Here is a 24,310-nt window from a genome sequence, read left to right on the forward strand (position 1 = left end):
TACATCATAGAAAATCACTGACCTATTCTTAACTTCAACTTTATCAAAGTGTGATAAGCTCCAAAACATGTGTGCAAGCAGAAATGTCACAAGAGCCTCCTCCCTTGCTTTAAGGATAAATTATAGTACGAGATAATTTATCGCAGGGTCTCAATATTACCATTCGGTTATCTCATGCTCACTAAAGGGACATGATTTCAATTAAAAAGCAGTTTATTATCTCATGAGCATAAGTCAAACTTTAATATTAATAACAATAGTAATTCATGGGGGGCTTTTGGCAAGATGAGCAAGGGAATGATTTATGGCAGCTCGGAGAGCTTCATTCACATTATGGGGAAAGTGTGATAGGAAAGCAGGTCTCATGTGACGCTAGTGATCAAGCAGCATAACCAGACAAATACATTTCAGGTCAGACAAGATTACAACACACAAAATACTTGAAAAAGCCATGTTGAAAAGATGTGTTTTTAGAAGAGATTCAAAAACACCTTGAGAAGGAGCCTCCTCCCTTTATATCACCAAAATATTTAAGAATAAAATCCTCTTTTCAACAATATAATGGAAGTTGTCACAGTGAAGCTGCATTAGTTCCTTTTTGGAACAAGAAAAGGCAAACAGGACCCTGGATTGTGTAAACTCCTGGTGTCGTTGGTTCATGCAGTGACTTGCAGGCAGAGAAAACAACACGTAGCTGAATGCAATAAAAAAAAAATAACCACACAGACTGTTATACAAAGATTTACGAATCAGAGTAAAATATGCTTTGGTTTTATTTTAAATCGAGCGTTATACAAATCTGCTTTGAATTCTTTTAGCTTTTCTTTTTTGAGACAATCCAGGCAGTCTGGCGTATTTTTTTAAACAAGCTAACAGTATTAATACTATTTCAGCAATATGCATGTGTATAGGCCTATAGTTGCAATGCATTTTAGTATTTGAATACGTGTTACAAATATGGTTACATTTCAGTCTAAAACACCCACTACAAGCATACAGTAATATCACATCTCTGAAGCTGAATAATCCTATCAATAACATACTGCTTCATTATATTTTAACAAAACCAAATGATGCAAATTATGTTAAAAAAGCTTATGTTTGCAGCTTAATTGATTGAGCGCTAGGGTTAGTCTGGTTCTTCTTCTTTGCACTCTCTCCACTGTGTTCCCAGATTTCATTTTGAAAGCAGTGTAGCTGTGTAGTTACATCAGGTGAAAAGGGATGTGGAACAGTAATTGATAATGCCAAGTGCTTGTGGGGTCCTGCAGTCTTGAACTCAATCTGGTCTCAAACACCATCCTGGAAATAACAAGATCCAGAATAAATATATATCACAATATTTTGATTCAATTACTTTATCATATTTAAAAACTGCATTCAGCATACCTTTAATTCTCAAGCTATTTACTACAAATCATCATGAACACATTTTAAAGAAAAACTTGACCAGCCAATAAACAACAAGACTTTTAGCTATGGTGCTTGTGCATAGTTGTTTCTTCTTAGTTTTATAATTGCAATGATAAAAACTGCTCAGCAGTGATTTGGAGAAAATGGGCCCGATCTTCGATCTTCACGCAATCCCCTCGCTAAATCTGTGCCTCGCAAAAAAATAGTGCTTTGACACAAAATGAGAGATATTACAAAATGGAACAACATTGGAATATAGCAGTTTTTTGACAATTTGCAAATCTGTTTGTGCCTCAAATCTGTTTGTGCCTCGCAAAACCGTCTGCGCATTCACTACCAATATGCAACTGCACACAACAGCCAAGCGAGAATGCAGAATGATGGACAGTCACCATTAGTAATGGCATTACCCCGACAAGCTGCTATCATTGGCATCACCACAGTACGTACCGATATGACAGCAGACGAGACCACACAATATATCGTGCACACATACATACGGACCATTCAAATACACAATTGGCTCCATAGCTAGGAGCCGAGTTTTCAAATTAATGTACTGATGATGCCACTGTTTTATTGAATACGGACAGTATTGTATCACAAGGAAATATTATATAGGTCTCTTTAAAGGCCAGCTGATCCGACACAGCTGTATGTTTTTGAAGTAAAATAAAAAAAAAAGGCTTTGGATACTGTCTGTTTAATTTTTGAATTTTTTTTTTTTTTTAAATAAGTTGTGCTGTGACAAAGTCTACTGTGGCAGCACATTCACTGATTTGTAAATGTAATGAGTTCATTCACCTGCAAAGTAAACATCAATCAAGCATTTTTATAACACAATACACAGAAATGCATTATGTTATTCATTCTACTCACCCATTTGAACATCATGATTAAGCCCAGTTTGTAAGATGTCGCTGGAATGGATTTTTTTCATTATGACATTTTTTTTGTAAGAATAATTATTAATTCTAAATACACTCCTAAAATGTTAATTATAGCCTACTATGATTTCTCAATAAATGAACAGTCTCTGTACAATTAGCAACACCGACAAAAAGCAGGCTGGACAGCTGCATAAAAACGGCCAGAAATTACAGTTAACAGAACTGTTTGCTCCGCCTCAGCTAACTTATGATTGGACTTTAGGAAAATGTTAGCATGCCTTTCACAGCAAGAGTGCCCTGACTATGATTGGCTCTCCGAAGTGCAGCTGCTCATCCCTCACCCGTAGTACGCAGCAACCTGTGGAATAGCCAAATAAAGCAATGGTGCACAAGATGAGTGTATGACGTATTTATACAATTAATTTATAGATGAGTGGCAACACACATCAAAGATAACAGGCAGGACCCCCCTCTCCTCTTCATCCTTCTCTCAATCTTCATTTTCATACTTCCATACAGGTACACGTTGCCTGCAGAGCAGTGAAGAACACCTATACCTGTATATGTAAACACACTACAGCTGTCCATCATATCAATACAGTGATAAAACACTTAACTGCTCCGCCCATCCGGTGTGTGTGCGGATGTGCGGGGGGTTGGGGTTCTGTACTATTGTACGCTTGTACTATTGTATCCAACTCCAGAGTGGACTGTTACTCCAACACTATTTGAGCCAGCGGTGCGCAGTTATTGGAACTAGCGCACCGCAATTATCACGCAGATATTGGTATATTCAGACAAATTAGGGCTTTCGCCCAATTCAAATTTGATTGCGTTCCACCTAGAATACATTTGCATTTCATGTTTCTAATTAATGTTACATTACCATATGCTAATATGACCGTATTAAAGGCACAGAAGGAAAGTAGTGTGCTGGACAGAGGTGAGTGCATGTTTCCACACTCATCTGTTGGGTATGGGAATACGTTATAAACATCACGATGATATGAACATGTTATATATGTTATTATGGAAACAAAAAAAGAGGCTTATTGCTTGTATGTTTTTGCTGCAAATTGACTATGGTGATGCAGTATATAGGTTTGCATCACCATCAACTTTAGGTAAACTGGACTCGCTATATCATGCAGCATTGAGGTTCAATACAAATACAAGATTTAATACTCATCATTGTATATTATACGATTTGGTAGGCTGGACTTCTTTGGCTTTACGCAGGTTGAAGCACTGGTATATTCTGGTATATAAGGCTATTCAATGTAAATTATATGAATATACTTATTTAAATGAATACCTTATAGCTTCCCATAGTAACCATAGCCTCAGATCTCATTCTTTTTTGCATTTTAAAATCCCAAATGTGCATACTGAGGCTTATTTGCTTATTATGCCCCATGGTCCTGGAATGAGTTCCATTCCAAACTAAAGCTGCAGACCCAGATATCTCGATTTCAATTTAAGAGTAAACTGCATGATTTCGTGACTGAGAGTTGTAATTGTTTTAAATAGTTGACTACTTTTGTGCATTTTGTTTTAAATGTGATATATTGTTTTAAATGTGATTTGCCTGTGTCTTAATTGTATTTTATTGTGTATTGTTCTTGTTGTCTGATTGACTTGCTGCTGCCTGCTTGGCTAGGTCTCAATGTGACTACCTACTTAAATAAAGGATAATAAATAAATATATATATATATATATATATATATATATATATATATATATATATATATATATATATATATATATTGGTATATTATGGTATTGACTGTTGATCTACTAAAAAATAGAAAAATAGGTAGATATTGCATAGTCGGCAACCAGTTTGGGTTCATACACGTACTAATATATTTGTGCAGTTTTTGCAAAGGCTTTGTTGGGCACACAAGCCACTGTCTTATATATTATAGATTATAAAACGACGACTTGTATGTCTAGAAAAAAAACGGGTTTTCTGAATAAGGTGTCTAGAAGGGCTAGTATTCCGATAGTATCCTAATACTAAGGGGGTATTCGGTATCGCGTTTTCGGAATACTGGTATCCAGAATATGGACGGATTCATTCAGAATACCCTATTTACATGACATGGAATAGCTGTAGCAATTCACTTGCTCCATAAAGTGGGTGTAAATTTCACCCACTTGTCCCTTTTATTAGGGTCAGTAGCCTGGCCAGGTTAAAACTCAAATTCCCATAGTTCCTTGCTATCACCCTATGTTCATCCTCTCCCCTGATTGGCTCATTCCGATATCCACTCCTCCAATCTCAGAGCTCCTTGGAAGCCAGTACCGGTATTAAAGCTGGCTGGCTAGGGCTGGAGAGGACTCCCTTTTCTCGTGAGGAATCCATTTTATAAATAACAGCATATTACTTAGTTACAGTGTAACTTTAACTTTATTTTAGCTAAATACAGGTGCATCCATTTACTCTTTTGTTAAAATCTTGTACTGTGTCTAACCCTTTCTTTTTTTGTTTACACTGTTACTTGTTTAAGTTTAGTTGCTGTTCAAGGTCTGTTTAGGGTTTGTTTTTGTTAGCGTGTTTAGTCTCCATTTTGTTCCTGATTCTCCTGATATTTGGCTGTTCACCACTCAGCCCGGAACTACTCAACAGACTCGCCATTTTCTACGATCGCTATTTTTTCATCATCCTTCATCCATCATCATCGGTACAGGACTCTATTCGGGACTTCATTATTTGTTGGTGAGATTATTCCTTTTCTGTTTGCTTGTTTTTTCTACTTTGATAATTTGGTTCCTGTAATTTTGGTTTTGTTCTTTTGTTACTCTGGATTACACAAGCATAGCTTCACTTGACTTGTTAGGCCTAGATTTAATTTATCATCCATTGCCATCAAGACTGTCTTTGTAATTGTTTTCCCTGTATACTTATTCATTCACCTGTGTCTTTTTTGCCTGTCGGTGTGTTGGTTTTGTATTGGTGTGGTGTTTGTGTGTGGGGGGGTTTATTGGAGGCCCACCGGCATTCATTTCGCTTTAGTGTTGGTTTGTTTGGATGTTTGTTTAGTTCACTTTACTTTCTTACTCACCTGTACCTTCCACATAACTAAATGTTCTCTGCAATAAGTTATATCTCATTTATTACATTCTAGTTTACAACAATAAACCGTTTGTTCTTGAAATTGACACCTCTGACGTCCCTGCTTTTGCTGTCTGTCACTCTTGCTGACTTAGTTAGTTATAGATATTGGGCCAGTAGTATCTCCTTAGGGAGGACAGTACAACTGCTTTTCAGTTGTGCAGAGTGATTGTTACATAGCTATTCAAATTTCCCACTATTCCGAATACAACTGGAATCCTGATAGAACAGGACAACCGTAACTGGTGCCCGGATAGCAATATGGGTGCAGTCAATTGCACCTACCAAGCGTGGCAGGTGCGCGACCTCATAAAAACTGCTGACTGGGTGATCCCCACCGTATCACCTGCTACCTTCTGGAAGGTCCCGGTAGCCAGGATACACATACAGACAGACACTACCAGTTGCTCAGACAAGGCATTGTTCTGGCCAGGTCATCTCATGCAGCATGTGACACAGATGAGTCAGCATGTCTCGGTCAAGACGATACCTCGATACGACTTGCTCATGGCTGAGCTCCTCATATGTGTGTCGAGGCCGGTGCACCCTTTCAGTATATCTTCGCCTATGTCGGGGTTGCTGTTGCTGGGTGTGCCTTGCATCATTCACATCCACATGTTGATGGACACGCTGCATGCTACCCACGTTTACCATTGTTGCCTGTTTGTAGTCAGTGCTGGAATGGTAGTGTGTGCTGAGTTAACACAGTCCTTTTACAATCCTTATTCTGCGCGTCACATACCAGGTTTTGTGCTTGGCACATACCTTCGAATATACCAGGATCACGCATATTGTTGGCCACTCCCCCCATATTGTGCGATTGTGGCAATGTTGCCCCGCCTCTGTGTATTTCTGTGTTGTGTGTTGAGTGTGGTGTGTTAATGTTGGTGTATAGTCATTGGTACACGAGATATAATCTGGGTCATGAACAGAAGTGATTTAAATGGTATATTTGTATTTAGGCACAAGGATTGCACAGCACTTCACGTGCAGGTAAAATTCATATGTGAGCACAGGGAATTGCACTTTATTAAATCACATGCAATTGTACCGAGACTCCAACTGAATGATTGATTAGCAATCGAGTCTCAGTACAGCTGCATAAAAGCAGCATGTTTTCACTTACTTGTGGTTGTGTGTTTGGTGAATGGAGAACAGGAAAGGAGACAATGCTGGGTTGGAGGCCCAGTCTATGCCCACAGCCATCCGAGTCCTGTGGCTGATGGACATGGAGCGATGGGAGGGTTATGAGAGGGAACAAACCCCAAACTCCCTGGAGGAAGGTGTGGAGTTGGTGCTCTGCTACCTGGAGGCAGCTGTAAACAAAACAGCAGCCCAGGTAGCAGGGTCTCCAGCGCCCAGGCAGGGGGACTGCGAGAGTCCAGCATCCAGACAGGGGGACCGCGGGAATCCAAAGCCCGAGAGGGAGCTGTTCCCACTTCCACCAGCAGAGGGTGAATGCCTGCTGGTATCACTTCCACCACCATCACCGGAGGACTGCCAGTGAGTGCTAACCATAGTGAAGATGGTGTAGTGGTGTGCCTCCTCTCCTCGTCACGACGGAGACGGAGGTAGTGAATGGGGTACATTCACTACCTCTCGTTGTGGTCAGGAGACGTTCACTCCATCTAAGTGAGGTCAGAGGACATTGTTCCCATCTGATGTGCGGCGAGGTAGGAGGTAACGTTCCTCAGATGTGCGACGAGGTAGGAGACGGCGGTCCTCTGATGTGTGGAGACGGTGGAGGTGACGGTCCTAATCTCCACTAAGAGCAGCAGGAGCTGTCTCTGTCTCCGCCACCTCCACCGGCAGGAGCAGAGCAGCCTCTGCCTCCACCACCTCCACTGCCAGGAGCAGAGCTGCAGGAGCTGCCTCTGCCTCTGCCACTGCCAGGCAGCAGCAGCAGGAGCTGCCTCTGCCTCCGCCACCTCCACTGGCAGGAGCAGAGCAGCCTCTGCCTCCACCACCTCCACTGCCAGGAGCAGAGCAGCAGGAGCTGTCTCTGTCTCCGCCACCTCCACCGGCAGGAGCAGAGCAGCCTCTGCCTCCACCACCTCCACTGCCAGGAGCAGAGCTGCAGGAGCTGCCTGTGCCTCCGCCACTTCCACCGCCAGGAGCAGAGTAGCAGGAGCTACCGCTGCCTCCACCTCCACCACCTCCACCAGCAGAGGATGAATTCTTGCTGGTATCACTTCCCCCCAGTCACGAGGAAAGGAGCTGGAGCTGCCTCTGCCTCCATCACCATCAGGGGGAGAGGAGCAGGAGCTGCCTCTCCCTTCACCAGAATGACCAGGACTGGATGCTGGCGGTCCTCAGCAGCCCTTGCATAGGCTGCTGAGGGAAGCATGGGGAAGAACCGCCTGGCCGCAGTGGCTAAGAGAAGGGCCAAAACCCGCACCCCAGCATGTCCTGACTCCCCGCACAGCATAACCCAAGGATGCCTGCCTTGCTTCGCTTGGGGCTGCCTGATGTGCCGCATCGCCTGGGGCTGCCAGCTCTGCTTGGCCGCAGGGGTCAGTGTTGCTGGAGCCCCACCAGCTCCCAGAGCCCCAGAGCTGCCGACTAAGAAGGGGGGAGAGGTCAGGAGACCACCTCCCCCGCAGAAATTTCGCTGCAGGAGTTCTGGGAGCTGGAGTCCCTCCAGAGGGAGCTGTCGGCTATGAAGAAGGGGGGAGAGGTCAAGACCACCCCCCCCTGCAGCAGATCATTTCCGCTGCCAGTGATACTGCGGAGGTGAGACTCGCTCCACTGTCAGCGCGTCTGCTGACGGCATGGCCTGTTGCAGCCTGGCTACTGACAAAATTGCCTCCCATGAAACCCTTAAAGTCCCTATTCTTGGCCTGGAACTTTGACAGAGACTTTGGGGATTTTAAGGGGGAGGTGGCCATTGAGGCCATGTGTGCTACACACAAGTGGCGAGATGTGTGGCAATGTTTCCCCACCCTTGTGTATTTTCTGTGTTGTATGTTGCGTGTGGTGTAAAATTAATATGTGAGCAAGGGGAATTGCACTTTATTAATTCACGTGCAGTTGTACCGAGACTCCAGTTGAATGATTGATTAGCAATCGAGTCTCAGTACAGCTGCATAAAAGCAGCATGTTTTCACTTACTTGGGATTGTATGTTCAGAAGTGGAGAATGGGAATGAAGACGGAGGTTCTAATAATCAAAGTAAATAATAACAGCTCACCATGTTTGTCTGTGTAGTTCGTTTTTGTTTGTCTCTTTGTTTTGGCTGCCAGTGCCGTGTCCTGTTTTTTGTACTGTTTTATTTTCTAATATTAAAAAACCGCGCAGCAGTGCATTCATTTATCATTTCATCTCACAGAACTGTGTGTTTCTTCTGGTCTGATGTCCCCACTACAGCCGTCTTTGTCACAGCGATGCATACATTTTATTTCTGCACAGTGCAGAATGGATTGTGACGCACAAAAGGAGGTTTCGAATATGACAACTTAGGTCAGCTGTGATAAATGTGTTGCTAAATAAATAAAAAACAATAATATAACTATGTAGGCACCGGAGAAAGTAATGAACAAAAGCATTGGGGTGAACGAGGGGAGCCAATTTCACCTCAATTATTCCCTCCACCATTTTTCTGTTTTTGCCTATTTTTGGGCCAAGGTTTCCCTAATGGTGTCTTCTACCTTGGATTGTCTCTTTGTTTCCTCCACTTTACATGGCAAGACTCTTTCTGTAACATTTACATGTATTTTGTTAAACATGTCACTTCTTTTTTTCACTGGAGTTAAATTTGTGTGCTTATTTGCATTTGTGTGTATGCAGGTAAATGCACACATATCTTTCTATCTACAGAGTATATAGCCCTACATTAAAATGCAGCAGGGGGACTAAGACCTGGACCAAATCAAAACTTTGACCCTCCCGCTAATCGCAAATTACAAACAAGGTATCGATGGCATCTTTTTTGTTGATCAGAAGGTTATTCCTTCTACCCCACAGAGAACCCACCATTAATACTCAGCTTGTAATTAGTTGGTGGGTCAAAGTTTTGATTTGGTCCAGACCTATGTGGCTTTGCTAATTGGCAGCAAAAACACAGCTTCTTGCAATAAGAAAGCACTATTCTGACTGTTTACACACCGAAGAAGTGTATTCAGATCTTGTGGATAACACAAATGTGGGCCCCTGTGCGCTTACAAATCACATCATAATATGGGTTAAAAGAGTGAAAATAATCTTACTTTTGTTGGTGGTTTTTGTTCTCCACTACTGACGGCAAAACTGCAGAATTCATCTGGAGCAGTTTTGTCAGCCTCTATGTTCCTCTTATTTGAACCATGGACGACTTTGCACAGGAACTTCCCATTGTCAGCTCTCAAGATAATTTTCCCACTGTCGATGAAGACTTCAAATTCACAGAACATGTCAGGCTTAGCTTTGCTTGCCATAATGGAGTCAATCCCACCAACACCTCCCCAGTTAATTCTGCTGAGGTACATGCCGTGCTTGTCCTGCAGCAGGATCTTCCCTTCAGAAGCACTAAGCACTTTGAACACACACCACTCTTCAATAATGGGACTTGCAGCCTCAATGTTGTTCATGCCTGATAAATGAGGCACACTGCACCAGTACATGCCATTGTCAGCTTGGAACGCAGCAAGCCTGTCTGTGTTAATGTAGCTGTTAAGTGGACTCAAGCTCTTTGTTGGAAGCTGGTAAGAGAAGACCAAAGAAATCAAGTTAGTCCAGTAAGAACACTCCCTCTCTGATGCCTCTTTCTCACTTACATGCTCAGCTAATCTGGTCTGACTCAGGAAGACCCCGGTTGCTTTTCCATTGTGTGTAAGAGAGAGGTGGATGGAGAGAGGGATGGAGTTTTATGGGGAAGTGTGACAGGCTGGCTTTAGTGGTGACGTCAGAACCAGGAAAACAAATACAGAGTGGTGAGTGAGTTGAATTGAATGTGCTGCTACGCGGTTTATTATAAAACAGACCAAAAATAAAACATTTGTAACACAAAACACAGACTGAACAAACAAAACGTCACGTTGGCCAAAATAAATAGACAAACAAAACGGACAGTGGACGAACACTAAACAAGTACCATGCTGGTACTTCCAGCACACAGTAACAATTGTTATTTTCTACAATTTCTCCTCTCTCTCACCCGTTCTCCACTCTCCGAACACACACTGATCACACAACCCCGAGTGAGTGCTTCGTGCATCTATATATACTATTGTGCTGGGATTCAATTACCAATTAATTATTCACTTGAATCCCAGCACGTGAACTAATCTGCGCACTCCTGTGCTCACACCTCAGTGCCCTTTCACTTTGCATGTGAAGTGATTTGTGCAATCCTTGTGCCTAAATACAAATATACATTAAACACTTGTGCGCGTATTGCACATTTTAACACGGGCATTACATGGGGGGTACGTGGTTTGTGGTTGTTGGTTGTAAATATTATATCCCGTGTACCAACTACAATACACCAACATTAACACAAGCACGCGACATATAACACACAAATAAACACAGGGCGGGGCACATTGACACAGGATATAACAGAGAGTGGTAGGGGGTGTGGATGTATATGGGGATGGAAGAGGGAGTGAATGGGGGAAGGGAGGAGCCATTCGGTTGCTTAGATAAAGCAAGACAAAGAGAGTGGGGTGAAGAGGGAGGCAAAAACACTCTTTACCACCTGTAGGTCAGCTGTGATAAATGTGCTACTAAATAAATAAAAAACAATAATATAAATATGTAGGCACTGGAGAAAGTAATGAACAAAAGCATTGGGGTGAACAGTGGTGGGCCAATTTCACCTCAATTATTCCCTCCACCATTTTTCTATTTTTGTCTATTTTCTTTTTAAGGGCCAAGGTTTTAATGGTGTCTTCTAGCTTGGATTGTCTCTTTGTTTCCTTCACTTTACATGGCAAGACTCTTTCTGTAACTGTGAGGCGTGTGAGTAAAAATGGATTTTCCAGACAGTGATTTACGTGTAAAAATTAAAATTTTATTTAATATTACACGGAAAAAAAAAGAAAAATAATAAAGAAGGATGTGAGGGAGGGAGTGCTGGAGTAATCAAAAATAAAGGAACGGAAGCCTCTTAGTCCTCTTCGCGCTCTGCTTAAATCCAAAAATAAAACAAAACGGAATAAAAACAGAAAAGAGCCAAGTTAGTAAGGCCTCCGTTCGTGACACAGTCCAAACTCCCACGTACTTCCCTCCAGCCTTTTTTCCCCCGCCTCTATTCCTTAGGACCAACCACGAACACAGTAGCACGTTTCCTTTAGTATGCAAACCCCGCCCCGGTAGTCAGTGGTTCACCAATCTCAAACTGACAGGTATCCTTAATTTCACTTGACTCCAGAGGCTGGAATTTACATACTCGTACTTCCGCCTCTCACCAAGGTGCCGCCCCTCAAAAAGATAACTTTTGTCATGGTCACAAGACCTTGGTAAGGGAAGTCCCTAGTTGGTTTGATGCCTTCTACTGTTGGGAGGCTGAATTGCAGACCGAAACCCCTTTGACTCATCACAGTAACATTTACATGTATTTTGTTAAACATGTCACTTCTTTTTTTCACTTAATGGACTTAAAACTGTGTGCTTATTTGCATTTGTGTGTATGCAGGTAAATGCTCTGTGACGGGAAACCGCCCCGTCTATATGAATGTGTTTGGAACTGGCAGGGAGGGGGTTAAATTCCTCCCTGCCAGGAAAACATGTAATAATGTGGCTGGAGCTCTAATTGAATAATTAGTAATTATTGATTAATTGGGCTCCAGCCACAGGGCAGAGGCCCTCGCTGGCAGTGTGTGTTTTCTGTTTGGGAGTTTGCTTTGTGTTGGAGAGTTTTTTTTGTTTGGAAGAAAGGAGTGTCTTGTTTTAAAGACTTGGAACCTGACCATTTACTTTTGTAAGTTTACTTATTGTGTTTGAACCTCTTTCTGTTGGCCCTTGTGCCTGTTTATTTGATTATTTTATTTAATAAAGAACTTTATTTTTTGACTTTACATTGTCTCTGAGCCTCAGCCCTCTGTCATCCTGTCACATGCACACATATCTTTCTATCTACAGAGTATATAGCCCTACATTAAAATGCAGCAGGGGGACTATGGCCTGGACCAAATCAAAACTTTGACCCACCCGCTAATCGCAAATTACAAACCTGGTACTGATGGCATCTTTTTTGTTTGTCAGAAGGTTATTCCTTCTACCCCACAGAGAACCCACCATTAATACTCAGCTTGTAATTAGTTGGTGGGTCAAAGTTTTGATTTGGTCCAGACCTATGTGGCTTTGCTAATTGGCAGCAAAAACACAGCTTCTTGCAATAAGAAAGCACTATTCTGACTGTTTACACACCGAAGAAGTGTATTCAGATCTTGTGGATAACACAAATGTGGGCCCCTGTGCGCTTACAAATCACATCATAATATGGGTTAAAAGAGTGAAAATAATCTTACTTTTGTTGGTGGTTTTTGTTCTCCACTACTGACGGCAAAACTGCAGAATTCATCTGGAGCAGTTTTGTCAGCCTCTATGTTCCTCTTATTTGAACCATGGACGACTTTGCACAGGAACTTCCCATTGTCAGCTCTCAAGATAATTTTCCCACTGTCGATGAAGACTTCAAATTCACAGAACATGTCAGGCTTAGCTTTGCTTGCCATAATGGAGTCAATCCCACCAACACCTCCCCAGTTAATTCTGCTGAGGTACATGCCGTGCTTGTCCTGCAGCAGGATCTTCCCTTCAGAAGCACTAAGCACTTTGAACACACACCACTCTTCAATAATGGGACTTGCAGCCTCAATGTTGTTCATGCCTGATAAATGAGGCACACTGCACCAGTACATGCCATTGTCAGCTTGGAACGCAGCAAGCCTGTCTGTGTTAATGTAGCTGTTAAGTGGACTCAAGCTCTTTGTTGGAAGCTGGTAAGAGAAGACCAAAGAAATCAAGTTAGTCCAGTAAGAACACTCCCTCTCTGATGCCTCTTTCTCACTTACATGCTCAGCTAATCTGGTCTGACTCAGGAAGACCCCGGTTGCTTTTCCATTGTGTGTAAGAGAGAGGTGGATGGAGAGAGGGATGGAGTTTTATGGGGAAGTGTGACAGGCTGTCTTTAGTGGTGACGTCAGAACCAGGAAAACAAATACAGAGTGGTGAGTGAGTTGAATTGAATGTGCTGCTACGCGGTTTATTATAAAACAGACCAAAAATAAAACATTTGTAACACAAAACACAGACTGAACAAACAAAACGGAGCGTTAGCCAAAGTAAATAGACAAACAAAACGGACAGTGGACGAACACTAAACAAGTACCATGCTGGTACTTCCAGCACACAATAACAATTGTTATTTTAATTACAATTACTCTCCTCTCTCTCACCCGTTCTCCACTCTCGAACACACAACCCCGAGTGAGTGCTTCGTGCATCTATATATACAACTGTTGTGCTGGGATTCAATTACCAATGAATTATTCACTTGAATCCCAGCACGTGAACTAATCTGCGCACTCCTGTGCTCACACCTCAGTGCCCTTTCACTTTGCATGTGAAGTGATTTGTGCAATCCTTGTGCCTAAATACAAAAATATATTTTAAACACTTGTGCTCGTAACGCACATTATATCCCGTGTACCAATGACTATATACCAAAATTAACACAAGCACGCGACATATAACACACAAATAAACACAGGGCGGGGCACATTGACACAGGATATAACAGAGAGTGGTAGGGGGTGTGGATGTATATGGGGATGGAAGAGGGAGTGAATGGGGGAAGGGAGGAGCCATTCGGTTGCTTAGATAAAGCAAGACAAAGAGAGTGGGGTGAAGAGGGAGGCAAAAACACTCTTTACCACCTGTAGGTCAGCTGTGATAAATGTGCTACTAAATAAATAAAAAACAATAATATAAATATGTAGGCACTGGAGAAAGTAATGAACAAAAGCATTGGGGTGAACAGTGGTGGGCCAATTTCACCTCAATTATTCCCTCCACCATTTTTCTATTTTTGTCTATTTTCTTTTTAAGGGCCAAGGTTTTAATGGTGTCTTCTAGCTTGGATTGTCTCTTTGTTTCCTTCACTTTACATGGCAAGACTCTTTCTGTAACTGTGAGGCGTGTGAGTAAAAATGGATTTTCCAGACAGTGATTTACGTGTAAAAATTAAAATTTTATTTAATATTACACGGAAAAAAAAAAAGAAAAATAATAAAGAAGGATGTGAGGGAGGGAGTGCTGGAGTAAAAAAAAAATAAAGGAACGGAAGCCTCTTAATCCTCTTCGCGCTCTGCTTAAATCCAAAAATAAAACAAAAAGGAATAAAAACAGAAAAGAGCCAAGTTAGTAAGGCCTCCGTTCGTGACACAGTCCAAACTCCCACGTACTTCCCTCCAGCCTTTTTTTCCCCCGCCTCTATTCCTTAGGACCAACCCCGAACACAGTAGCACGTTCCCTTTAGTATGCAAACCCCGCCCCGGTAGTCAGTGGATCACCAATCCCAAACTGACAGGTATCCTTAATTTCACTTGACTCCAGTGGCTGGAATTTACATACTCGTACTTCCGCCCCTCACCAAGGTGCCGCCCCTCAAAAAGATGACTTTTGCCATGGTCACGAGACCTTGGTAAGGGAAGTCCCGAGTTGGTTTGATGCCTTCTACTGTTGGGAGGCTGAATTGCAGACCGAAACCCCTTTGACTCATCACAGTAACATTTACATGTATTTTGTTAAACATGTCACTTCTTTTTTTCACTTAATGGACTTAAAACTGTGTGCTTATTTGCATTTGTGTGTATGCAGGTAAATGCTCTGTGACGGGAAACCGCCCCGTCTATATGAATGTGTTTGGAACTGGCAGGGAGGGGGTTAAATTCCTCCCTGCCAGGAAAACATGTAATAATGTGGCTGGAGCTCTAATTGAATAATTAGTAATTATTGATTAATTGGGCTCCAGCCACAGGGCAGAGGCCCTCGCTGGCAGTGTGTGTTTTCTGTTTGGGAGTTTGCTTTGTGTTGGAGAGTTTTTTTTTGTTTAGAAAAAAGGAGTGTCTTGTTTTAAAGACTTGGAACCTGACCATTTACTTTTGTAAGTTTACTTATTTGTGTTTGAACCTCTTTCTGTTGGCCCTTGTGCCTGTTTATTTGATTATTTTATTTAATAAAGAACTTTTTTTTTTGCCTTTACATTGTCTCTGATCCTCAGCCCTCTGTCATCCTGTCACATGCACACATATCTTTCTATCTACAGAGTATATAGCCCTACATTAAAATGCAGCAGGGGGACTATGGCCTGGACCAAATCAAAACTTTGACCCTCCCGCTAATCGCAAATTACAAACAAGGTATCGATGGCATCTTTTTTGTTGATCAGAAGGTTATTCCTTCTACCCCACAGAGAACCCACCATTAATACTCAGCTTGTAATTAGTTGGTGGGTCAAAGTTTTGATTTGGTCCAGACCTATGTGGCTTTGCTAATTGGCAGCAAAAACACAGCTTCTTGCAATAAGAAAGCACTATTCTGACTGTTTACACACCGAAGAAGTGTATTCAGATCTTGTGGATAACACAAATGTGGGCCCCTGTGCGCTTACAAATCACATCATAATATGGGTTAAAAGAGTGAAAATAATCTTACTTTTGTTGGTGGTTTTTGTTCTCCACTACTGACGGCAAAACTGCAGAATTCATCTGGAGCAGTTTTGTCAGCCTCTATGTTCCTCTTATTTGAACCATGGACGACTTTGCACAGGAACTTCCCATTGTCAGCTCTCAAGATAATTTTCCCACTGTCGATGAAGACTTCAAATTCACAGAACATGTCAGGCTTAGCTTTGCTTGCCATAATGGAGTCAATCCCACCAACACCTCCCCAGTTAATTCTGCTGAGGTACATGCCTTGCTTGTCCTGCAGCAGGATCTTCCCTTCAGAAGCACTAAGCACTTTGAACACACACCACTCTTCAATAATGGGACTTGCAGCCTCAATGTTGTTCATGCCTGATAAATGAGGCACACTGCACCAGTACATGCCATTGTCAGCTTGGAACGCAGCAAGCCTGTCTGTGTTAATGTAGCTGTTAAGTGGACTCAAGCTCTTTGTTGGAAGCTGGTAAGAGAAGACCAAAGAAATCAAGTTAGTCCAGTAAGAACACTCCCTCTCTGATGCCTCTTTCTCACTTACATGCTCAGCTAATCTGGTCTGACTCAGGAAGACCCCGGTTGCTTTTCCATTGTGTGTAAGAGAGAGGTGGATGGAGAGAGGGATGGAGTTTTATGGGGAAGTGTGACAGGCTGGCTTTAGTGGTGACGTCAGAACCAGGAAAACAAATACAGAGTGGTGAGTGAGTTGAATTGAATGTGCTGCTACGCGGTTTATTATAAAACAGACCAAAAATAAAACATTTGTAACACAAAACACAGACTGAACAAACAAAACGGAGCGTTAGCCAAAGTAAATAGACAAACAAAATGGACAGTGGACGAACACTAAACAAGTACCATGCTGGTACTTCCAGCACACAATAACAATTGTTATTTTCTACAATTTCTCCTCTCTCTCACCCGTTCTCCACTCTCGAACACACAACCCCGAGTGAGTGCTTCGTGCATCTATATATACAATTGTGCTGGGATTCAATTACCAATGAATTATTCACTTGAATCCCAGCACGTGAACTAATCTGCGCACTCCTGTGCTCACACCTCAGTGCCCTTTCACTTTGCATGTGAAGTGATTTGTGCAATCCTTGTGCCTAAACACAAGTATATATTTTAAACACTTGTGCTCGTAACGCACATTATATCCCATGCACCAACTACAATACACCAACATTAACACAAACACGCAACATATAACACACAAATAAACACAGGGCGGGGCACATTGACACAGGATATAACAGAGAGTGGTAGGGGGTGTGGATGTATATGGGGATGGAAGAGGGAGTGAATGGGGGAAGGGAGGAGCCATTCGGTTGCTTAGATAAAGCAAGACAAAGAGAGTGGGGTGAAGAGGGAGGCAAAAACACTCTTTACCACCTGTAGGTCAGCTGTGATAAATGTGCTACTAAATAAATAAAAAACAATAATATAAATATGTAGGCACTGGAGAAAGTAATGAACAAAAGCATTGGGGTGAACAGTGGTGGGCCAATTTCACCTCAATTATTCCCTCCACCATTTTTCTATTTTTGTCTATTTTCTTTTTAAGGGCCAAGGTTTTAATGGTGTCTTCTAGCTTGGATTGTCTCTTTGTTTCCTTCACTTTACATGGCAAGACTCTTTCTGTAACTGTGAGGCGTGTGAGTAAAAATGGATTTTCCAGACAGTGATTTACGTGTAAAAATTAAAATTTTATTTAATATTACACGGAAAAAAAAAGAAAAATAATAAAGAAGGATGTGAGGGAGGGAGTGCTGGAGTAATCAAAAATAAAGGAACGGAAGCCTCTTAGTCCTCTTCGCGCTCTGCTTAAATCCAAAAATAAAACAAAACGGAATAAAAACAGAAAAGAGCCAAGTTAGTAAGGCCTCCGTTCGTGACACAGTCCAAACTCCCACGTACTTCCCTCCAGCCTTTTTTCCCCCGCCTCTATTCCTTAGGACCAACCACGAACACAGTAGCACGTTTCCTTTAGTATGCAAACCCCGCCCCGGTAGTCAGTGGTTCACCAATCCCAAACTGACAGGTATCCTTAATTTCACTTGACTCCAGTGGCTGGAATTTACATACTCGTACTTCCGCCTCTCACCAAGGTGCCGCCCCTCAAAAAGATAACTTTTGTCATGGTCACAAGACCTTGGTAAGGGAAGTCCCTAGTTGGTTTGATGCCTTCTACTGTTGGGAGGCTGAATTGCAGACCGAAACCCCTTTGACTCATCACAGTAACATTTACATGTATTTTGTTAAACATGTCACTTCTTTTTTTCACTTAATGGACTTAAAACTGTGTGCTTATTTGCATTTGTGTGTATGCAGGTAAATGCTCTGTGACGGGAAACCGCCCCGTCTATATGAATGTGTTTGGAACTGGCAGGGAGGGGGTTAAATTCCTCCCTGCCAGGAAAACATGTAATAATGTGGCTGGAGCTCTAATTGAATAATTAGTAATTATTGATTAATTGGGCTCCAGCCACAGGGCAGAGGCCCTCGCTGGCAGTGTGTGTTTTCTGTTTGGGAGTTTGCTTTGTGTTGGAGAGTTTTTTTTTGTTTGGAAAAAAGGAGTGTCTTGTTTAAAGACTTGGAACCTGACCATTTACTTTTGTAAGTTTACTTATTGTGTTTGAACCTCTTTCTGTTGGCCCTTGTGCCTGTTTATTTGATTATTTTATTTAATAAAGAACTTTATTTTTTGACTATACATTGTCTCTGAGCCTCAGCCCTCTGTCATCCTGTCACATGCACACATATCTTTCTATCTACAGAGTATATAGCCCTACATTAAAATGCAGCAGGGGGACTATGGCCTGGACCAAATCAAAACTTTGACCCTCCCGCTAATCGCAAATTACAAACAAGGTATCGATGGCATCTTTTTTGTTGATCAGAAGGTTATTCCTTCTACCCCACAGAGAACCCACCATTAATACTCAGCTTGTAATTAGTTGGTGGGTCAAAGTTTTGATTTGGTCCAGACCTATGTGGCTTTGCTAATTGGCAGCAAAAACACAGCTTCTTGCAATAAGAAAGCACTATTCTGACTGTTTACACACCGAAGAAGTGTATTCAGATCTTGTGGATAACACAAATGTGGGCCCCTGTGCGCTTACAAATCACATCATAATATGGGTTAAAAGAGTGAAAATAATCTTACTTTTGTTGGTGGTTTTTGTTCTCCACTACTGACGGCAAAACTGCAGAATTCATCTGGAGCAGTTTTGTCAGCCTCTATGTTCCTCTTATTTGAACCATGGACGACTTTGCACAGGAACTTCCCATTGTCAGCTCTCAAGATAATTTTCCCACTGTCGATGAAGACTTCAAATTCACAGAACATGTCAGGCTTAGCTTTGCTTGCCATAATGGAGTCAATCCCACCAACACCTCCCCAGTTAATTCTGCTGAGGTACATGCCGTGCTTGTCCTGCAGCAGGATCTTCCCTTCAGAAGCACTAAGCACTTTGAACACACACCACTCTTCAATAATGGGACTTGCAGCCTCAATGTTGTTCATGCCTGATAAATGAGGCACACTGCACCAGTACATGCCATTGTCAGCTTGGAACGCAGCAAGCCTGTCTGTGTTAATGTAGCTGTTAAGTGGACTCAAGCTCTTTGTTGGAAGCTGGTAAGAGAAGACCAAAGAAATCAAGTTAGTCCAGTAAGAACACTCCCTCTCTGATGCCTCTTTCTCACTTACATGCTCAGCTAATCTGGTCTGACTCAGGAAGACCCCGGTTGCTTTTCCATTGTGTGTAAGAGAGAGGTGGATGGAGAGAGGGATGGAGTTTTATGGGGAAGTGTGACAGGCTGGCTTTAGTGGTGACGTCAGAACCAGGAAAACAAATACAGAGTGGTGAGTGAGTTGAATTGAATGTGCTGCTACGCGGTTTATTATAAAACAGACCAAAAATAAAACATTTGTAACACAAAACACAGACTGAACAAACAAAACGGAGCGTTAGCCAAAGTAAATAGACAAACAAAACGGACAGTGGACGAACACTAAACAAGTACCATGCTGGTACTTCCAGCACACAGTAACAATTGTTATTTTCTACAATTTCTCCTCTCTCTCACCCGTTCTCCACTCTCGAACACACAACCCCGAGTGAGTGCTTCGTGCATCTATATATACAATTGTGCTGGGATTCAATTACCAATGAATTATTCACTTGAATCCCAGCACGTGAACTAATCTGCGCACTCCTGTGCTCACACCTCAGTGCCCTTTCACTTTGCATGTGAAGTGATTTGTGCAATCCTCGTGCCTAAATACAAGTATATATTTTAAACACTTGTGCTCGTAACCCACATTATATCCCATGCACCAACTACAATACACCAACATTAACACAAACACGCAACATATAACACACAAATAAACACAGGGCGGGGCACATTGACACAGGATATAACAGAGAGTGGTAGGGGGTGTGGATGTATATGGGGATGGAAGAGGGAGTGAATGGGGGAAGGGAGGAGCCATTCGGTTGCTTAGATAAAGCAAGACAAAGAGAGTGGGGTGAAGAGGGAGGCAAAAACACTCTTTACCACCTGTAGGTCAGCTGTGATAAATGTGCTACTAAATAAATAAAAAACAATAATATAAATATGTAGGCACTGGAGAAAGTAATGAACAAAAGCATTGGGGTGAACAGTGGTGGGCCAATTTCACCTCAATTATTCCCTCCACCATTTTTCTATTTTTGTCTATTTTCTTTTTAAGGGCCAAGGTTTTAATGGTGTCTTCTAGCTTGGATTGTCTCTTTGTTTCCTTCACTTTACATGGCAAGACTCTTTCTGTAACTGTGAGGCGTGTGAGTAAAAATGGATTTTCCAGACAGTGATTTACGTGTAAAAATTAAAATTTTATTTAATATTACACGGAAAAAAAAAAGAAAAATAATAAAGAAGGATGTGAGGGAGGGAGTGCTGGAGTAATCAAAAATAAAGGAACGGAAGCCTCTTAGTCCTCTTCGCGCTCTGCTTAAATCCAAAAATAAAACAAAAAGGAATAAAAACAGAAAAGAGCCAAGTTAGTAAGGCCTCCGTTCGTGACACAGTCCAAACTCCCACGTACTTCCCTCCAGCCTTTTTTCCCCCGCCTCTATTCCTTAGGACCAACCCCGAACACAGTAGCACGTTCCCTTTAGTATGCAAACCCCGCCCCGGTAGTCAGTGGATCACCAATCCCAAACTGACAGGTATCCTTAATTTCACTTGACTCCAGTGGCTGGAATTTACATACTCGTACTTCCGCCCCTCACCAAGGTGCCGCCCCTCAAAAAGATAACTTTTGTCATGGTCACAAGACCTTGGTAAGGGAAGTCCCTAGTTGGTTTGATGCCTTCTACTGTTGGGAGGCTGAATTGCAGACCGAAACCCCTTTGACTCATCACAGTAACATTTACATGTATTTTGTTAAACATGTCACTTCTTTTTTTCACTTAATGGACTTAAAACTGTGTGCTTATTTGCATTTGTGTGTATGCAGGTAAATGCTCTGTGACGGGAAACCGCCCCGTCTATATGAATGTGTTTGGAACTGGCAGGGAGGGGGTTAAATTCCTCCCTGCCAGGAAAACATGTAATAATGTGGCTGGAGCTCTAATTGAATAATTAGTAATTATTGATTAATTGGGCTCCAGCCACAGGGCAGAGGCCCTCGCTGGCAGTGTGTGTTTTCTGTTTGGGAGTTTGCTTTGTGTTGGAGAGTTTTTTTTTTTTTGTTTGGAAGAAAGGAGTGTCTTGTTTTAAAAGACTTGGAACCTGACCATTTACTTTTGTAAGTTTACTTATTTGTGTTTGAACCTCTTTCTGTTGGCCCTTGTGCCTGTTTATTTGATTATTTTATTTAATAAAGAACTTTATTTTTTTGACTTTACATTGTCTCTGAGCCTCAGCCCTCTGTCATCCTGTCACATGCACACATATCTTTCTATCTACAGAGTATATAGCCCTACATTAAAATGCAGCAGGGGGACTATGGCCTGGACCAAATCAAAACTTTGACCCTCCCGCTAATCGCAAATTACAAACCAGGTATCGATGGCATCTTTTTTGTTGATCAGAAGGTTATTCCTTCTACCCCACAGAGAACCCACCATTAATACTCAGCTTGTAATTAGTTGGTGGGTCAAAGTTTTGATTTGGTCCAGACCTATGTGGCTTTGCTAATTGGCAGCAAAAACACAGCTTCTTGCAATAAGAAAGCACTATTCTGACTGTTTACACACCGAAGAAGTGTATTCAGATCTTGTGGATAACACAAATGTGGGCCCCTGTGCGCTTACAAATCACATCATAATATGGGTTAAAAGAGTGAAAATAATCTTACTTTTGTTGGTGGTTTTTGTTCTCCACTACTGACGGCAAAACTGCAGAATTCATCTGGAGCAGTTTTGTCAGCCTCTATGTTCCTCTTATTTGAACCATGGACGACTTTGCACAGGAACTTCCCATTGTCAGCTCTCAAGATAATTTTCCCACTGTCGATGAAGACTTCAAATTCACAGAACATGTCAGGCTTAGCTTTGCTTGCCATAATGGAGTCAATCCCACCAACACCTCCCCAGTTAATTCTGCTGAGGTACATGCCGTGCTTGTCCTGCAGCAGGATCTTCCCTTCAGAAGCACTAAGCACTTTGAACACACACCACTCTTCAATAATGGGACTTGCAGCCTCAATGTTGTTCATGCCTGATAAATGAGGCACACTGCACCAGTACATGCCATTGTCAGCTTGGAACGCAGCAAGCCTGTCTGTGTTGATGTAGCTGTTAAGTGGACCCAAGCTCTTTGTTGGAAGCTGCTAAGACCAAAGAAATCAAGTTAGTTCAGTAAGAACACTCCCTCTCTGATGCCTCTTTCTCCTCAGCTAAGCTGGTCTTACTTAGGAAGACCCCGGTAGTACAGTTGAACCTCGTTTATCCTCCAGCATTGCAGGACAAGGATCCACCACAGTTTTGTAAAATCCGTGGAAAAATGGGGTGTGATTGAATATGACTTAGAATGCAAAATGTACACACTCACAAACCTTGTAATGTAAACCGAAAAAATGTTTATTAAACATGTCAGCAATGTCTGTCCAAAAACAGAAGAAAGCTTTGAAATGTTTACTTAGCCTGTGATGGGGTGAGTGCTCTGCACATGGGGATTTGTATACATTTGTGCATTTGCAATTGTTGTAAATAGATTTACTGATTTAATTGGTATTTGTATGGTGTATGTGCTCCCTCCAAGATTGCTGCTAGCTCTTAATTAAGCTGGTGGGTGTGTCTCGGAGGAGCGTATAAGAAGGTTGTTGATCAAGCTGGTGGGTGTGTCTCGGAGGAGCGTATAAGAAGGTTGTTGATCAAGCTGGTGGGTGTGTCTCAGAGGAGCGTATAAGAAGGTAGTTAATCAAGCTGGTGGGTGTGTCTCGGAGGAGCGTATAAGAAGGTAGTTAATCAAGCTGGTGGGTGTGTCTCGGAGGAGCGTATAAGAAGGTAGTTAATTAAGCTGGTGGGTGTGTCTCGGAGGAGCGTATAAGAAGGTAGTTAATCAAGCTGGTGGGTGTGTCTCGGAGGAGCGTATAAGAAGGTAGTTAATCAAGCTGGTGGGTGTGTCTCGGAGGAGCGTATAAGAAGGTAGTTAATCAAGCTGGTGGGTGTGTCTCGGAGGAGCGTATAAGAAGGTTGTTGATCAAGCTGGTGGGTGTGTCTCGGAGGAGCGTATAAGAAGGTAGTTAATTAAGCTGGTGGGTGTGTCTCGGAGGAGCGTATAAGAAGGTAGTTAATTAAGCTGGTGGGTGTGTCTCGGAGGAGCGTATAAGAAACATTTAAGTTCAGGTCTGACCTCCATCGACAGTCATGCACATTTGCTTTATAGTTTTTGGAGTGTTTTGTTTTGCTGGTTGTCTCCATACAATTGCTGGTAACGTACGCAAGTGTTTGTTTATTGTATTAGTAAATACTGCGTGCCAGTGTGGCATGTTCACCGCATCTTTGTGTCTCCCTGCATCTATTATAGCTTTCACCTGCTTGCCTACCTGCAGCCCGGGTAGCAACAACCCGGTCCATCACATAGCCTTATGCACTAGATTGCCCAGCTTTGAATTATTCCCAAAATACAATACATACAGTACAAACGTAGTTGCTATTTTTTGTTGTATTTCAAACGAAATATAATTGTTTTAACTTTAAACTCGATTGAAAAATATGCTATATAACTTCCCATTTTTCAC

The 24,310-nt window shown here is 42.2% G+C and overlaps 1 protein-coding gene across 2 annotated transcripts in view; it reads right to left on the reverse strand.

The window, feature by feature from the left end:
- Positions 1–755: 755 nt before the first annotated feature.
- The window catches only part of LOC121307892, a 34,637-nt gene continuing 11,082 nt past the window's right edge, over positions 756–24,310 (reverse strand). Inside the window, exons 5-10 of one of the 2 annotated variants that reach the window (XM_041240213.1) lie at positions 22,424–22,894; positions 19,238–19,708; positions 16,061–16,531; positions 12,871–13,341; positions 9,628–10,098; positions 756–1,302 (exon numbers count right to left, since the gene is read on the reverse strand). In XM_041240213.1, coding sequence (XP_041096147.1) covers positions 1,291–1,302; positions 9,628–10,098; positions 12,871–13,341; positions 16,061–16,531; positions 19,238–19,708; positions 22,424–22,894 — 2,367 coding nt within the window. In that variant the 3' untranslated portion in view covers positions 756–1,290. Of the gene's footprint in view, positions 1,303–9,627; positions 10,099–12,870; positions 13,342–16,060; positions 16,532–19,237; positions 19,709–22,423; positions 22,898–24,310 lie in introns of both variants that reach the window. The other variant, XM_041240212.1, reaches the window with a different exon arrangement.

This window comes from Polyodon spathula, chromosome 60 (assembly GCF_017654505.1).
Source record: "Polyodon spathula isolate WHYD16114869_AA chromosome 60, ASM1765450v1, whole genome shotgun sequence".
NCBI lineage: Eukaryota > Metazoa > Chordata > Actinopteri > Acipenseriformes > Polyodontidae > Polyodon > Polyodon spathula.